General features: G+C 40.4%; 1 protein-coding gene across 1 annotated transcript in view; it reads right to left on the bottom strand.

Moving 5' to 3' along the window:
* trabd2b (TraB domain containing 2B) overlaps window positions 1-18,723 on the bottom strand; it is a 60,776-nt gene extending 42,053 nt beyond the window's left edge. The window contains exons 1-2 of the mRNA XM_088425895.1: window positions 18,373-18,723; window positions 14,140-14,709 (exon numbers count right to left, since the gene is read on the bottom strand). Of these exons, the coding sequence (XP_088282021.1) occupies window positions 14,140-14,709; window positions 18,373-18,486 (684 nt within the window). The 5' untranslated portion in view covers window positions 18,487-18,723. The remainder of the gene's footprint in view (window positions 1-14,139; window positions 14,710-18,372) is intronic.
* Between the last annotated feature and the right edge of the window lie 481 nt (window positions 18,724-19,204).

The following is a 19,204-nucleotide window of genomic DNA, read 5'->3' as shown; positions in this document are numbered from 1 at the left end:
TCCATTCATAAATTCGTCAGCCATTTTGTTCAGTGGAACGCTTTGAGGTCGGAATTTCCCACCCGTCTCAAATGCAGCATCTGTCTAGGCCAAGCTAGCCGAGAAACACATTTGAGAGTTGATTAGTCGATATAATTCCATATTTTTATAGTGGCGGTATAGTCTGGGGTGTCCCTATTTTTCTTTCGGGAGGTTGGCAGCATACTTGAAACACCTTTCCGTAAAATTGCGTTCCATGTGGACGACAGACCAACGGCCTGCCACCCACTCGGCCCTCGCTAATGAACATCAAGTAGAATTATTACCACTTCTGGCAGCGTCAACAAAAGCAGCTTCATAAAAAAGAGGAATTCGGGGCCCCTGCGCTGCGGATCGGCATCGCGTTACATTGTGCAGGTGTACCTAACAAAGTGGCCGCTGAGCGTCATTTCCACAGCGCACAAGAGCACTTTTTAACGCGCAGTCGGAGACTTTTCGCACATAACTTCCACTCTGTGATTTCTTGCCTGTCTGAAGGCCGCAAACCACAGAAAATATAAGCGCCGCGTGATTTACTCGCCTCTATTAAAACCTGCGTATTAATAGACCCGTCTTTCTCCAGAGACAGCGCGCGATCTCGACCCCCCCCACCTGCTCGTCATTCATGTGCCTCGCGCCCCATCAGAAGCGCACAATCCTACATGTGTGAGCGGCACAGCGCGCGCATTCATCTGGCGAGGCCCCCGCACGCTGACATGTTTCCCCGCTAATCTGTTTGCACAACTTTGCCGCCAACCACCGGCCAATCACACACTCGCTCACGTGGTGCGGCGGTTTTCAAGCCCTGGTCTGTGGGCGTCACTTGTGTGACGTGATTTTAAAAAGTGGCGTTGGGATTGGGATGCCCTTATGTTTGGGCGAGGAGAGCCCATTTATTAGATGGGCTAAATCTTCTCCTCTTTTGGGGTGGAAGGGCTATGCCCCCTGTAAGTACAAAAATTGTAAAATGCAATCAAAGCAAAAGTAACTACGCTGTATTTTTCTGTACTTATGAAATTGAAATAGGTATATTTATTATGTCATATGTCATTATGTCACTTTTGAGGATTTTGGGAGTCCAGGCTAAGCCGGTCATTGAAGTCATCCAGTTCCAGGTGCATATTTATATGTTGGTGCTGGTTGATGGGATGTAAACTACTATAGTTGAGCAATTTATGAAATTGAAATAGGTATATTTATTATGTCAAATGTCATGATGTCACTTTGAGGATTTTTGCATTGTGGGAGTCCAGGCTAAGCCAGGCATTGAAGTCATCCAGTTCCAGGTACATATTATATGTTGGTGCTGGTTGATGTGACGTAAACTACTATAGATGAGCAACAGTAGTTAATTGGTTAGTTACTGTAATTCAAATTACTGAATCAGTCAGCTAGCCCACAATAATGTTGACATTTACGGTCCTTTCATTGGTTGTTCAATGCAAACAAAGTTCAATTAACAAAGCAAGCCTGTAGCTATCCACCAACAATGAAATATTTGATGATCGACATCTCTGGCGAGTATGACGTATTCCATTAAAATCTTTTATCTTTTTATTCAGATAAATATTGTGAATATCGATTCTGAAATGCTCTGGACGATGCCTGTATGTAATGTCTGCAATTGTGATATGATAGTGATGAATCACCTCGGTTAATTCCCCTTCAAGATCCAAGTAATAAATTCACATCCTGCCACTGACAGCCCATTACTGAGCAGATGATAATTTGGTGTAAACCCACAAGGGAAGTATGACCTTCTTTTAACCAGACTGTGAAAAAAAAATTACCCCATTTGAAACCGGTTCTTAATACAAAGATGGCTACGACTAACATGGTCCACCAGGAAGATGTGCTAGATGACGAAAGATGAGAGGCGAGCCACCCACCGAGAGTCTCATGGTCCATTGTCTCATCTTTCTCATCTTCTTCCTCTCGCGCATCCTTCCCGGAAAGCGGAGATGACCCACTAAGTACATTTGGTTCCTCGTCTCATTTGCGCTCCGTAAACTCTGCCATGTGTACGATATTACGTCTAAACTGTTCCAGTGCTGGAAAAGCCTCCCCGCCAACTGACAGGTGAAATTGAGCATGATGTATGGGCGAAGAAGGAGGCAGAGAACTTTAAATAAAGCTTTGAAACAAATGAGATTTCATTAAAGCCTCACTGTGATATCTCGGATTGCTGTTTGTTTGTTTTTTTTGTCTATTTACAGTACAGCAAGAAGTGACTTGGATAATTACAATAGCATAAGCTAATGATTAGTACGATCTTTGATGTACAGTATATGTACATTTGATAGAGGATGGGTGTCAACGTCCAGTCTGGCCTACGGATATTTCCCACGTCCAACGCATCACATTCAAGTGATCATCTCTCTAACTTGTGTTTCACAACAATACTTAACCATATTGACAGATATTTATTTATTATTATTTATAAATTGGTGGAATGGTATTGTAAAATAAAAATGCTGTGCCCCACTTCTCTCTTATATGATTAAACAGTAGACTAAGCTAACATGCTAGCATTCGCTAATTCTAACCATGAACTCAATAATAATGACTTGGTACTTGGTGGTTACATACATGCCAATTGTAAGTAAACAATTTTAGCATTTCTCTGATAGCAACTTTCATTAATTACCGTGTTTTTCGCACTATAAGGCGCATCTAAAAGCCTTTTTTTTAATTAAAAAAAAGCTCATGGTGCGCCTTATAATCAGGTGCGCCTTATATATGGATCAATGTTTAGATTGGGATTCGAGATGGGGAATTAAGTGATAAAGTAAGCTTTACTTGTTTCTTTTGTGTGTTTACAGTTGAACAAGGTTGCTCATATTGACATTGAGTTATTATGCTATTGAGAGTTTAGAGTTATTGTTTGAGTTATTATTGTTATAACTTTGAGTATTACGATATTGTGATTGAAAAAGTTTTAAAATGTATCATTAATTGACGGCGTGTCTTATAATCCGGTGCGCCTTACATGTGGAAAAGGTTTTAAAATATGTCATTAATTGAGGGTGCGCCTTATAATCCGGTGCGCCTTACAGTGCGTAAAATACGGTAATACTTTTTCTACACGTGACAGAACATGTACAGTATATAAGTGATGGTCATGGCTACCCTTGACCACCCACGCCTCTGTACTAGATGCCCCCTACTGGCAGAAATATAAAATGCAATAACTCCACTCTGCCAGTGGATTTGCTTTACATTTCATGGATTCATGGAAGGGCCTGTTCATTTCCGCCTGCAGCTCCACCATCCAGCTCCACCCACCCCCAAGTCCATTACACCAACCTGAACTACGTTATTTTCCTCCGTTGCAGATATCCGGCTTCCCCTTTGCTCCCGTGATAAGGATTGACCAGGTTACACGTCAAGCATAGGCTAAGGTACCAGTCAGTCAACTTCCTGTTGATCCTAATATATAGCTTCATGAAATATCTCGCTCGAGATATTTTCGTCCAACTGCTTATCCTATTAAACGTCATCTTCACGTACTAATTGGCTCAGGTTGGTGTCGTTGCACGTTGAGCTGCTTGGGAGGGTGAGTTAAGGGGGCTACTGTGGATTTAACCAAAGGGATAGGGGGTCATCGGGAGGCCACTGACAAAGGCAACCGCCCCCTTCAGTCAATCAGGCTCAGAAAAAAGTCCTGGGAATTGCAAAAGTTGAAGCGGTATTCTCACCCACCTTTTCCTGGAGCGGTCACTGGGCGTAGCCTCGTAAAACACGTTCGTTAACTGGTGGGGTCATACGGATTTTAACGAAGGGTGATGTAACGTGAGGCTGCGTGTCCTGCTCAGGCGGCGGGCTTCTGGTTTGGATCAGATTATTTTCTGTAATTCTCACTGACCCGCTGGGTCTTGAGAAGCCACCTTCCCCCATACATAGCAAAACAAAGTCAAAGCAGTCACGCCAACACAATTTTGCAATAAAGTGCTTCCTGTTCCAATTAATTTGCTCTTAGTTTGAAAAGTAAACTGTACTATTACGTCACATAGCATGAAATTAAATTTGCTGATACCTGCAGAAACCTTGTTAAAATCTCTCATATCCATGAAAGGTATTTCACGCATTCCCAGGCGTACTCTTACTACAATCCTAGAACCATTGGTTTAGATCAGTGGTTCTCCACCTTTTTTTCAGTGATGTAGCCCCTGTGATTTATCTTTTCAGCCAATTATCTTTTAACCAAAGCCTTTTGCAAAACCTTTTTGGGTTTCAAAAAAAAAAAATAGGATTTAAAACATGTCGTCAGTGTCTGATTGATCAAACTTCAGACCCTTTTGAACTTCATTTGTATTGGCCAAAAAAAATAAATAAATAAATTATAATCAACACAAAGCATACTGCTTTGGGGTTACTAATAATTAATAATTAAAAAATAATCAAAAATGAATTATTAATAAATATTGCAATTATTTACTATTAATAATTATTCAACCCCAAAATAATACACTTAAAGCCTCAAACCTGTTCCCAAAAAGAAATAATTATGAATAAATATGTTTTCACAGAAAAATATTCAACTTAAAGATTCCTCTTTTGGGATAATAGTAGAGGTGTGTTCACAAAAATAAATCATTAACTTGACAGGTAACGAGAGGTGGCACATGACAAGTTGGGTTGAACCTGAAAATCTGTCTTTTTACAAAAATGAAATTGAACCACTGAACATAAAATGAGTTATATGAACTTATATTTTCCTTAAACAATTAATTCATTCAATAATTACCTTTAAAGGATTTTTGCATGTTTAGTACCACCTGTTGCTCCTTCAAGTACCCCCGGGAGTACTAGCACCCCCATTTGAGAACCAGTGGTTTAGAGACTTGTGATTTTTCGGAGAACTCGGGCAATCGCAGTCCGAGCTTGAACACATGTCATTAGAAAACCAGAAAATCAAAAAAACTGCCACTCACTTTGGTTTCCTTCAGCATTCCAAAAACATTCGTTGGCTGAATTCAGATTCCACATAACAAGAACAAGCGTTATACAAAATGGATGAGCTCACTTCCACCTCATCAAGGCTACGCTTGGATGAAAACGAAAAAATTCAAAGGGTGGAACTGTTATATTCTTCAGGGGAAAGACTGAAAGAAATCAGGTATTTATGATTACCAATAAAACGTTCCAGTATGTGCTTTTATGAGCTAAGTACAACATAGTAAATTTTCTGCTATAAAGCCAAACAAGTATTAAATAACTGCAAAAGTTGACTTGAAGTCAACGATACTCCAGGATGCTTTTTTAGTTCCACAATTTTGTTCAAATTCCCAATGAAGTGAGAATTTTGGTCTGAAGGTGATCCAAACAAAATTCAGTTACCTACCACATTTTTCACATTATAAGCCGCACCTTTTTTCTCATGATTTGAGCCCTACGGTTTATAGTCCAGGGAAGCTTATCAGTTTTTTTTTTTGTTTTTTTTTTGTTTTGCTAGCCACTAGTAGACAATTCACTGGTAAAGCTAATGTGTGTATCTCATCAAGGTGTCAAGAAAAAAAACATGAACATAACACATTCTACATAACTCATATACAATCATACAACATAAATAAAATCACATATACTGTGCACTGTATATAAAATTTACACATCACAAAATTTTATACAATCTCCTATTAAATTTAGACATTTTTTTAAAATAATATATTGTTTTAACTGTTTTTGAGCACAGCCATTGATTCGCATATTTTCACTTCTATTTCATAGTTATTTCAACACAGATAAGCCACACTGGACTGTAAGCCTCAGGGCTCAAAACATGAGAAAAAAGTCGTGCCTTATAGTGCGAAAAATACGGTATACGAACAAGCTGTAATTACTGAGCTTCTCCTCTAAGTAGCTAAAAATAAGAGGTGTGTTGCAAGAGGGGTGCAGTATACGCAAGTGCAAATGATGTGGAGAGGTGAGCGACGCGTCGCCGAAGCGCTCCATTGGCTTGTGTATAATGGGGATAAGGCGACGGGGGCACGGGAGATGCAAGGGTCACATTAGAAGTGGGTTCAGTGAGAGGGCTTTGATAATTCCACTTAATCCTCGACAAGCCTGCCTCACATGCACGCACACACATTTGCTCTCTACTGGCACCTATTTATGACTGCTGGTCAGTGTGTGTGTGTGTGTGTGTGTGTGTGTGTGTGTGTGTGTGTGTGTGTGTGTGTTTGTGTGAGTGAGGGAGGGAGGGTTAGTATGCGCAGGTCAGGACGTTGAGTTCACGTGGGACCAGCAAGTGTCCGACATGGAAAGTTGCATGCCGAGGCATACTGGAAATCTTTTTTGTTCCACCTGCTCCGCGCACACACTTTGATGAGTGTGCAGGCTTCTGGCTAATGCTAAACATACATGATAAATGTTTTGTTTTTCTTTCATCAATTTTCCCCATTACAAAAAATGGGATCTTATATATAAATATTTAAAGTTGGACTTTTCTTGCACTCATAAGCACTTTTTCTTTTTAACATTTGAACATTTTGGAATAGTGGATTGTTATTCATTGTATGGATTTGCCATTAGTCTTGGTGAAGCAACGTGATTAATTATCATTTATTATTTTCAAATGGCAAGCAAGGTATTCAGCTGTTCACCTAACAATGGTTTGCTGCGTTGATTTAAACACATGCAACTATTAATAATTCCACTGCTCAACTAACACACACACGCGCATATCAAAGGTATTATCTTGCTCAGACTGAAGCACTAAACTTATAAAACAGTGACGTCCCAGAAGACAACAACATTCCAGAGGGGCCAAGTGGGTCTCGGAGGAAATCAGTCAGTCGCATTCCAACCTGTGATCAATCAGCCTGTGGCCCAGACAACCTGAGATTAACCTCATTCAGGGCTTCTGGAAAACTACCTGGCCTCCCATCCCTAAACAACCTCTCGCCGTTGGTGCGTCACCTTGATGGCAAAAGCAGAAATACAGAGCACAATGATGGATAGCTATGTTATTAATCCCCAGGGAAATTCAAGGCCTTCTGGGTCATAGAAAAGAGCCTGCTCTCATTAGAATTCAAAACGGTTGTCCCATGAGATGAGGGGAAAATGGTAGATTTTGCTCTTATTTATTCCATATATTAATCATGATGCCCTGTGAACACTACTGGGTGTGTATAAAACATATTACTGTCTAGAAAATGTTTGACTTGGTTACCACTTTAAAGGGGCCCTATTTTGAAAAGTCAACTTTTTGCAGCGTTCAACCTTGCTAGAATGCTGATTTCTCACCCCAAACATCCCCAAATTGTTATTTTCCTTCATGGATGTATTTCTAAGCATTTGTAGCTTTGTCTCGTTTGCTCGTTTGGGGTGAACACAACAAGAAATCTAATAGGATTCCAAGCTGTCAATCAATATGTTTTCACAAGCTCTGATTGGCTATTTGTGTGGCGCAAACGTAACCTGTGAGCAGAACTGAGCGCACGCAGAGGACGACCCGAACGAGCGATGTCGAGCGTGGGATGGAGCAGTATGTTGAGCGAGAGAGGGCTATCGCGAATGAGCAAAAAGGAAGTTTGAGCGAGCGGCTTCTTTTCGATAGTTTTTTTTCTGCGCTCAAAATCTGTTTTCGCTTGCTCAGTTTTATTTTTCTGCGCTCAATTTTTTTTTGGCGCGCTCGCAAATATAACGCCATATCTTTTGCCCGCCGTGCGACGATTCCGCCTAACGAACCCAACTCCGGAACAGATTAATGTTGTAGGGCGGGGGTCCACTGTATTTTTTTTTCCCCGTGAATTTTCTTCTTTCATCTCATGTTTTCCTACATTTAACTCCGATTTGGTCCCAATGTCTTGTTTTTCTTTTTTTTTTTTTTTTTTTTTTTTTTTTTTTTTCTCCATCTCACAGCCAGCCTGCAGTGTCCTGGCCAACATGTAATTGTCTAAGTGCCTCTGGATGGCAGCGGGCTATTTAGTCGTTATGGGGGCCTATTAAGTCATTAGAGCAACAGTGGGCCCACCGTCTGCCTGCCGACGCGAGCAGATGATCGCGGTTGATACGTTTTTCCGCATATTTGCTCAGGTAATTACAGCTTGGATGTAAAACACCCTTAGATGTCCTGCTTAAAGAGAGGATACACGTCAGCCGACACACTTTAAATCTAATCTCCTGCTCTGTCATCACTCATTTTGCCGTGTGTGTTTGTGTGTGTGTTGATGTGTGCAAATGAGCAGCAGGACAACGGCAGCCTCAGGACACGTCAGACAATGCGAGAAGATGCAGAGGTTCAGGCACAAATCTGTTTTTTCTCGCTGGCTGACTCATCGGACGCTTCATTACGTACACTTAAACAATTTAATGGCATATTTGTCCGCGGAACAAAAAAATGTCAAGGGTTCAGGCCCAAAAATAGACACAAGTGGAGAAATTTAAGGTTAAGGTGCATTTGGGAATCTTTTTTTTCTATAAATGATTAAATAGTTCTCTTTTCATTTTTTTCTGTAAATGTTGTACAGTTTTTCAATACATGCATATTCAATATTGTAACTGCACCGTCGATTAGAATGCCCTCAATCAGGTGAGAAAAGTTGATAGTGATGCTGCTGACTGATATTTATCTATATGCAAAAAAATAAAAAAACAAATGTGAGTATATGGCCCAAAACCAGCCAAGTGAAATAAGTAAAGTGGTTTATTATAAGATCAAAATACAATTCAACCTCATTAAAATTCTATTTGTAGTTAACTTATTAAATCCCACAGACATTTTTTTCAGAATCTAGATAGATTTATTTCCATTTTTTTTTCAAAGGAGGGTCTAAAAATGTCTGCTACGATATAAATATTTAATAATTTCTTCAATTAGTCATTTAATAATCATTCCGTACTCAAATATTTGATTAGGATATTAAGTGCTGAAGTAATTAATTGCTTTATGTAATAAAGTACTAAAATAATTGATTACTTTAGAAATTAATTCATCATGCATCTATTTTTGGATTCTCCTTTAGCCAAACGGTTGAAAAAATAAAAATAAAATCATACAAGTACCAGAGATTAAATGTCTGGACTCTTAAAAATAAAAAAAACAACAAAAAAAAAACATGTTAATGAAAGCAGGAAATTGTTTATTTCAATATTTTGTAGTTTTATTGTCTACACTAAAACAATTAACTATTTTTTCAAAGGCATATTGAATAAAGGAACAGTTTTTATCAGGAGTATATCCTGTATATTTACTGCTAATATATAATAAATACAGCTAGGAAAAAGTATTAATTAAATGGAACAAAAATGACAAGAAAACTAACAAAAGCCCTTCCACTAAATTATGATAGAAATTAGCAGAAGCAAAGTTTGATTTCACTGAAAAATGTTATAGATAGTAACAACTTATAAATGATAAAAAAAAAAAAAACATTGAAATTGGTAAATATCTTTCCTAGTCTTTAGATTTGAACTAAATCTGGAATCATTTGATGTGACACGATGGACATAATTTATTGCAAATTATTCTCACCGACTCCAAATTCCGGTTCATGGACCCCCAGGAGACCGGGGCCCCCAGTTTGAGAACCAGAGTTTTCGAGGCAACCGGTCAAGGTCAATACTGTGCCGAGGCTGTAAAGCGAGCTCCGCCTCCCGCTGTCCACGTTACTCGGACGCCCACCAAAAACAATTAACCACAACTTTCATGTTCCGACTGGTGTAAAACTTGCTCCGAGGTTGGCCTCCGTGCTCCGCTGGCCAGGCTGACCCCGGCAGACTGCCGGTCTCCTTAGCGCTCTGCTGCCCCTCTGACTCCTATACCGCCTCCCACGTGACCCCCTGAACCCCTGCCCAGGAGTTAGGCGCCACAGATATGATGCTTTTTTTTTCTCCGCCACAGAACAGTGGGTTCAGCTTGCAGTGTGACCCAGGGAAAATAATACATAAAGGTGTTTATTTGCGAGAAGGTCCACAGACCAGAGCCACCCTGGAGGTACCTCAACTTATTCTGTTGCATTTTTTTTCACAAAAGGTCATCTCCGTGACATTCTCTCTGGAGGTCTCCATTTTAGGCAATTTACGGGGTTTCGAAGATGTAACTCAGTGTATCTAAATGAGTCATAATGACCCATATTTCAGAAATTAAGATTTGGTATATTCATGGAAAAAGTCAGCAGGCATGTGGATTGCTTGGAATAAATGCAGCGGACAAAATAAATAAATAAAAAATAATGTATATATACAAACAGTATATATATGTTTTATGGCTTCCATTTACCTGTATGCACCCTTTATTAATGAACCTCCTTTGTTTGCTTTACGCACTAGTGTATTTAATGGAGTCTAAATCAAGAGGTACTTGAAAGCTCAAATGTCGCGGCTGTGCAGATTGCAACCCCTTTATTAACAAGATTTAGCTCCCTCCAGCCCGAGTGCCGCACGGAGTAAGCGTGAGGCTTCCCAGCTTGACCGCAGAACCCGACTGTCGAGCGCCATCAGCGTCAACGGGACTAGACGAGAAGCATGCTCCGTGACCGTCCATTGTTTCCACATTCTACGAAGTCGCTCCCGCGTGATGAGACAGCCACACCTCACTGTGATCTCCAGGGCTCGCGGAGAGGTTCCATGCAGACTGGAGCTGTCATTGGGGCACAACGACCACTTTGATGCACCGAGCGCTCGCCGCTATTAACGCTATGAGCTCACCGGTCCCTCAAAGGTCCCTCGGAACGGAGACCGGGTGCTTACGAATGATGAATTACCGCTACTCTTGTTTCTAAAGAACCTCTCGCAAAAGTCAGCTACAGGATATTGTAAGCCGCCTTTATTGGGAACAAATAGCATGTTGGCCGGCAGGGTTGGAAGCGTTCCCAACACGGATTTCCCTTTTTAACGTAGCTCATGTTTCAGATTAGCCCAAGCGGTGACCACACAAGCCTTCTCGCTCTCCATCTCACTTGACTTCCCTCGGATTCCCACCCACCGCCTTCACATCTATCGTCCACGTATCCCTCTGACCTCGCGCGCTCTTGCAGTCAAGCGTGCGCGGAGCCAATCAACTCATAGTGTTCAGATTAAATCACAAATTGTTATAATTGACAGTAATGGTTTCCATGTCAGCTGGGCTCGCTCGTACTTTTTTGGAAACGAGATTGGAAGCTCCGGGAACTTCAACAAAATGTTCCATGGCACTGAAACATTTTAACATTTGGAAAGGATGAGATAAAAAAATACCAAATAGTAAGTCAAGTGTCAAGTTTAGGCAAAGGAGTATGTTACAAAATAATAGATCCCTGCAAGTCTTTCCAGTCCACATAGATCTCGGGTTAAAACTACAAACCTCCCTCATGCAATAACATATATGTAATTATTGTTTAAAAAAAAAAAAAAGGTTGCTTCTATTCATGGGAAAAAATGTAAACAAAAAGATTCCACAAAATTGGCAAATTGCTCCTTAAATAAAGTCACAAAACCGGACATGCAAAAAAGAATATTTTGAGTTCTAAAAGTAGCTGTAGTTTTAGTAGTTTTACAATCAGCCACAATCAGATGTGTTCTGCTGATATTTGTATATATAAACAGATTTCTAGTAGATAAATCAGGCTAAAACACACACTACAGTGGTGGCCATGTTGGAAGGGGCAACTTCCCCATGAAAGCAGTGCATGGATGTATTTGACAGCCAAGTTAAAAGGGAATGTGTACCATCAAATCTAACAGATGGCATTAATGTTAGTTTCGCTTTTTTTCTTTTTTTTTTAAACTGGGACCAGTAGTGTACATAACTTTGAACCATGTTATTTTTGGTACAGTACACATTATTTTTTGTTTTGTCGAGCTCTGCTCTCTGTTGTTTCTTAGTTGAAAAGGGAAAATGCCAACATCGTGGCTTATGATCTTGACCAGAAGCACATCATTATCCTAAATCTCTAAAATTTTCTGTTTCAAACAAATGCTTGGGTTTTTTTTTTTTAGCCCTAAACTGTGATTTTGTCCAATCCTTTGATCTTTACATCATAGGCAATTTACATCAAAGGGAATGCATTGAAAGAATACACTAGGGAACTGAAATTTCACCCAGATGGAGACAACATGTCAAAGTTCAACATGGCATGACTACTTATTATCACACTACCAGGGGTGTGCCATCCCTTGGATAAAATACTGCGAAGATGATGTGGAAAAAAATGACCAAAAATTGTGTTTAACATTGATTTTGTCCTGTATTGCGTTTGTTTTTAGGCATCAGAAAAAAACACCGTGTTGTTTGGTACATTGAAAGCTGCTCTGGCAGGAAAAGAGGATCAAGTTGTCTCAAACACTTCTTGCTATGGTGCAGTTTATCTTGCAACATTTCCTGCTTAAACAAAATGGAGAGGATTGGCAGGCAGCGCATCCTCCCCGTTAGTGACTGCTGTTAGTGTTCTTAGTACAGTTTTAACCACCCGAAAAGCAACTTTTTCACCACGGACCAGAACCCTCAGCTTATCTAGGGAGCCGCAAAGCTTCCTGGCAAGTAAGGGCCACGCATACATACAGTACCACTGTGACAGCATCGTTAGGGGGTTCTAATGAAAGCGAAGATGCTAGGAGCGTGTTGGTTCCTAAAATTAGCTCACGGGCCCCCTTTGACCTATCACGTGGAGGCTGAGGCCCCTACATATTCCGTTGTGCACGATTTGCTGGCGTGCGAGTGGACATGCGTGCATGCAAAGCACATGTTGGACTGAAAGTCTTGCATGACTGAGATCAAAGCGCAAAGGAGAGGATGAATTACAGCGCAGCGTCTTCCTCGTGCTGTCAAACCTCATTGCTGATTTTTATGGGACCTCCCATGAGAGGAATAGTTTAAGATTAGCGCGGCTCATTATTTAATTCGATGCACCCGCCCTTAATTTGTTCATCCCAAAACGATTAATTAAGGATTGATGTTGCGCTCACAGCTTCGTGGGTTTGTTCCAGTCAGCTTTGGGTTGTTCATCACGGCAAAAGCCAGAGAATGTCTGCTGTAATGGCAGAGAGAGCATTTTGATCTTTGCACCTTGCCCAATTGGTCAGCGTGACACCTACTACGCACACTGTGTTTGGCCAGGCAGATCCATAACCATAAAGCTGTCACCCACAGAGATGTTTTAATCACTTTTCCCCCTCAAAGAGTTTTCTTCTCCCACGTTTGTTCGTTCCGGAAAAGCATTTCGGCACCACAATCCTGCTTTGCATCCTGGCACTAGTGCTACTTGGCTGGAATGTATCTTGTCACGCCCCCTAAAGGTCAAACGTGTCATTGCAACATTTACGAATTGGACTCGTCAATTAAATTTTGGCCACCTATCTTGTTGATTTTGAAAAATGCCTGTGAAGGACCTCTGGAAAAATTTGCCAAAATAATCTGGAAATGACAGACTTCCTGAACCTTCTGCACATATATTTTTGTGATTTTTTTGTGGATCGACTGATAAACCAGTATACTAAATCTCAATTTGTTTAATCTCACATATACATGTTTTTTTTATATGTGTGGATTTTGAACTAATACTGTAAATCTTGAAAAAAAAGTGGCTAATTTTAACCTGGGTTGTTACTGGAAGTCTTCATTGCCTTTACTAGATGTACTTTATATGTTGCAGTGACTCGAATATCATTTCCCAGAGGCCAAAATGTTCAAATTGTAATCAAAGTGTTTAAAAATAAGAAGTTGGGAGTTGAAGCTACCCACTAAAAAATTTTTAAAGGGAAGCAAGCATAGAAGTAGAATTGGATCAGGCATTTTTTTTTTTTTTAGTCATGATTGGGTTATTTTTTTTACCTGACCCTGTTTAGAGTGCATGTATATATATATATATATATATATATATATATATATATATATATATATATATATATATATATATATATATATATATATATATATATATATATATATATATATATATATATGTATGTGTGTGTTTGTGTCTTGTATTATATGTAGGTGTACTGAGGTATAAATAGGTATATACGGATGAACATTAACTACTGTATGCAATAAATAAATAAATTTACATTAAGCCCATTAGAGAAAAGAGGAACTTTAGTCATTGGAAAAGTGGAATAATACCCACAAATAGCCACAACTGTTTGACAAAAAGCCGAGCCATCATGCAAAAACAACAAAAAAAGAGTAAAAGCTCTTCTTACCTGAGAAAAGTTGAGGCCATTGAGGGGGTGACACTGCTCCTCCACCCGTTCCACCGCCCCTGTGGTTTTTCCCATCCTCTCGGCCTCCTGCGCCAAAAACAAGTCCAGCACGGGCGTCCCCCTGGACCTCACGTCCCACTCGGTCAGCGAGTTGACCATCAGCATCACCCAAACGGGCCTTTTCCTCTCCCAGTTCCCGGCGATGGCGTTGAACAAGTAATCGGCGTAGAGGCCGCGGCCGCGCTGATCCGCCGTCATCCAGTACGGCATCATGTGCTTGACGTAGTCCAGATGGCGTTTGAGGCGGCGGTACAAGTCTCGAGGCAGCAGCGTTTGGAGGTTCTCCCCGTGAGGGAGCAGCTGGCAGCTGGTCAGCTTGGAGACGGTGAGCGGGTCGGTCAGGTCCAGCTCAAAGAAAACGTTGCGGCTGCTGCGGAACGCTCGCTTGGAGACGTCAGGGATGAAGTCCCAAACTCGGGTGTAAGGCACGTGGATGGTGCCGTATAGGTAGGAAGGAGGAAGCGGGGGCGTACGCTTGACTTTCCACAGGAAAGAGTTCATGTCGCTTTGCTGTGGAAGGAGCAGAAGAATAAGCGGTGTGGAGATAGCGTCACTCTCAATGTTGAGGGGCCATCCTCTCATGGAATTTAACTTCTTGAAAATGACAGTACAGTATATGACAAGGGATGGCACGCTCATGGTCATACCGTCAACTTTGACATGCATTTTGTCACCATCTGGGTGAAATTTCAGCTCCCTGGTGCCTTGTTTCAGTGTTTTTTTTCCCCTATGATGTGAAAAGCCTTTGATGTAAAGATCAAATGTTTGGACAAAATACTGTACAAGGGTTAAATACATTCAAAGGTAGTTGTAAGTACGTTTGAATGCATGTTTTTGTCATGTAGCCTAAAAGTATTTTAAATGCGTTGGTATATGTTTATATTCATGTTCCAGCGTATCTTTTTAGCATTTGGCCTAGCAGTACATTCAAACGTTTTTATGTTAGAACACAAACATTTGGAAAGTATTTGGAGGTATGTTTGTATTTTTTCAGCATTTATCTTTGAAATTGCATATTTGCAAGTACATTAGACCATATTCAAATACATTCTAAAGTATTTGTGAGCGTGATTAAATGCAGTTAGCCTACAAGTACGCACAAAGGTATTTGCAAGTGGGCTCGAACATTTTAAAGTGTTCAACCGTCTAACGAAGGTAGCAGTTAGTCTCCTAGCGATCTCATTGGTATGTTTGCTTAAACATACTATTCACTATTATATTCTATTTATATTCAATTTGATCCCAAATCACAGATTCATTTGCTGATTTTGAAAGGAGCCCACGGGCTGAAATAGCATCACCTAGTGGCCACTCCAAACATCCCACTCCATGCCCGTTGAGCTCTTCCAACCACACATCTTTCTATTTATTATTTATCTCTTTAGTCCATCAACTCCAAATTGTTGAATAAAATGCAATAAATGTCACGTTTGAAAGTTTCAAGAGCAACCACGAAAACTTTGCGTCCCTCCGTTGCCTTGACGACAGCGCCGCATGCTCGTCACCCTCACGGACCCACATAAGACCGAGATATCATTTGGGAGATGCAAAGTAGATATGACGCCCCATCAGGCTGCGCTGCCACGGTGCCGTTTATAGAGAGGCCCCCTTGGCTGTAAACAGACCTCCATTTATTGTCCGGCTCCGCATAGCTCACTTGCCAAAGCCTCTTTGGGCCCCGGGAAGCATTTGTAGGCTGCAGTGCAAATATACTGAGCGGAGCTCATAAAGTCCAAAACGCTGAAAGGAGGCCGGTCCCGACCGGGAGCCCGCTGAGAGACTTTGCTTTGTGACATTTCTGACGCCGCAGGGGGGCCCCGTTGCCGACAAGACCGCATTGTTTGTGACTTGTACCTCTTATGTTACAGCAAATGAAATCAGCGTCAGGACATATTGCCTTTTGAATATGGTTCTTGTTAAGTGTGGAAATGCATGTGCTGCGATTTTGCTGTTGGCACCGCCGCCACTTTTAGAAACAATCATCTGGCTTGGCAGACACGCCGTAATCAGGCATTTGCCGGGATTTCCAGTTATTCTTAGAAACTGTCCGCTTGAAAAATCTGACCGAGGTTCGCGTCGGCTACAATCGTATCGAAGACAGTCGAACGGTCTCACGGGGACTTGTTATCGTCAAAATTAAGTGAACGTTTTGCGATATCTGGCAAACTTTCCGCCCAGACGAAATAAATCCAGGACGCTTTATTTAATCCAGTCGTCTTGCCTTGTGGCAAAAAAAAAAAGCAACGCAGAAATGGAGCTTTAATTGAATTTTCAGTTTCAGACAAAGTGGAAGACATTTTCTTTTTTTTTTGTATTTTTTTTTTTTTCTTTGTGTAGCATCTCATGCCATTAGTCATGTTGTCATGCATGCAGTGAGAAGAATATGCACATTCAAGTGAAGACTTGAAGACATGGAAAAGTGGTGAGCGTATGCGCTGGACGTCTCCGCAGAGCCTTGACGCACTGGGCTCCTATTTTTTTTTTCTTTTTTTATGGCGGTAATTACTCCTAACGCAAACCAGAGAGCGGCGTGCTGCGTTAAAAGTCGAGTGAAGTTATGGAAGCGCCATCTCCACAAGCTCATAATCCTGGATGAATTGTGCCCATTTGGAAAAGCTTCTCATCTTTTTATCGTAGCTGCAGTTGTATGACACATTTGCAGATAGATTTTTTTTTTAATTTGGAACATACATAGATTGGCCCTTTGTTTTGATTTTGGAAAGTGCCCACTTTCCTGAAAGATCAGAAAATGTGTTCCAAATGCAGTCAAGAGCCTCACTTGCACTTGTTCACAAAAGCTTGGAAAATAAAAGGGCACACTTTCTCATAAATGTAATATATAAATATTTTAAAAATCCATAAAAAAATACAAACAAATAAATAAATGGTTTGGACAAAAATCATTATATTTTCAGGAATCAGAATATGCCAACAGTTTTTTTGGGGGGAGAAATGTAACAGATGTGATGCAATATGTGTGAGATTAATCATAAACTTGACTTTTTTTCTTGCTTGATTACCACATTACTTTTGATTTTTTAAATCTATTTTTGTCCCCACGTAATCACAAACATTAGCAATATTTTATTGTAGTAAGATTTTATACTTTTACAAAGAAAAACTGCTGAGTCAAAACTAACCAAAATTGGGTAAAACAAAATAATTATTTGGATCAAAATTTTCTAGATTTCTTTGCAGAAAACAACACAATATCTGGGGAGGTTCTTTTGAAAATGGCCCAATTGTTGGCGTTGTTTTACACCAATAAAATGACCAGTACACTTAGGTCACTTTGGCCCAACTCTCTTTTTCCAGTGTATACATACATACATACATACATACATACATACATATATATATATATATATATATATATATATATATATATATATATATATATATATATATATATATATATATATATATATATATATATATATATATATATATATATATATATATATATATATATATATATATATATATATATATATATATATGCAGGGTCAGAAATGACCCAATTTTGGTCAAATTTTGGAGTGACCCAGTTCAACCCACCTTTAGGTTGTTTTTTACAAAACTTGTATTAAAGTACAAAAGCCACCAAAAGTACAAATTTTGAGTTAATTTTGCCTCAACAGTTTATCATGACTCACATTTAGATGATTATTTTGTTCAATTTCGCTTTTTTTTCTTCATATTACATTATCCTGGCATAAATAAAGTGATTTAATTCTAATATTTTACATTTTGTTTTTAGTGTTGCCTCTAATAATACAGCCACATCAAATATGGTGGTTCAGTAAAAATTGTTTTTTTGTTTGTCTATAGCCGTCAATGGCAGTGAATGAGTTAGCGTGACAATTTCAGCTTCATTTCAAGTGTCATCAACTTTACCAGACAATTTGATTTCAAAAGAAGTCTAACATTTTTTTTCATCTTAACTACTTCCCTGCCTGCCCAGTAAAAATGAAATGTTAACGTCTATAGCCGTCACTGGTTGTGAATGAGTTAAACATTGTTATGTGTATTTATTTTTTTAACTTGTAATAGTCATTTTTATGCATGACAGGAAATTAACTATAATTAAACTGACTTAAAAAAAACTTCACAAAGGGTCCAAAAATCTCTCACATGGGCGATTTTATATCAGCGGTCCAAATTTGCACTCACCGACTTGGGTGCGTCGCACTGCCCGAGTCTGCCGGCTGGCCGCGCGCCCCAGGGCGCCACCGGGTGCAGGAGCGCGCTCAGGAGCACCCAGCCCAACCCCGACACACACAGCATGCTGTCAAGGTGACGGCAAGACCCGCTGCTAGAATCCCCCTCTCCCTCTTTGGGGTCTCTCACTGTTCTGTCGGCGCCGTTTTTTTAGCGGCCTCACATGAGCCGCGCGGAGGGGGGATCATCGCGTCTTCTCGCCATCCCCGCCACTTTGCCCCCTCCGGACCTCCAGAAGCCAGTCTTCTCCTCTCTTGCTCCGCACTCGCTCTTCAAAAGTCTTTGGGAAGTTTCTGCGCTGAGCTCCACAAGTTTGGAGCGTCTCTGCATGCGCTGGAGGAGTGGGAGGGAGGTGGCGTGCCCCCCCCCCCCCCCCCTCCCCTCCCTCCTCCTTAAAAAGAGAGGAGTGGGGTGGGCGTAGGTTAAGAAGGGGATGACAGGTTTGCTGAATGTATTTGAATACATATCCTCCTTCCGGGCCAGCCTATTCATTTGTGTCCACGGTGGTGGACATTAGTTTTTGGTCTCTTACTTTGGACTCATTCAAGCTACGCTACCAAGTCATCAGTGTGTTCAAAAGAAGACATTTTCTCATGTGTTTGGGTAAGATGGGTTAACATTGCACCCTTGCTGAGACAAAATGGACACGACTGTGGACAGAAATGAATTGGCTTTGTCTCAGGAAAATATTGCAAGAATTTGGAGATATATCCCAACATAAATTCTACCTAAACAGCTGTAGTTTTTTATAATCACATTTCCCCTTCATGAATTTAGTGGATAT

The sequence above is a fragment of the Hippichthys cyanospilos genome, chromosome 10, assembly GCF_059441005.1.
Source record: "Hippichthys cyanospilos isolate Australia breed blue-spotted pipefish chromosome 10, RoL_Hcya_1.0, whole genome shotgun sequence".
In the NCBI taxonomy this organism is placed as follows: Eukaryota; Metazoa; Chordata; class Actinopteri; order Syngnathiformes; family Syngnathidae; genus Hippichthys; species Hippichthys cyanospilos.
The sequence above is the reverse complement of the archived record's forward strand: the minus strand, read 5'-3'. Positions and strand labels throughout refer to the sequence as shown.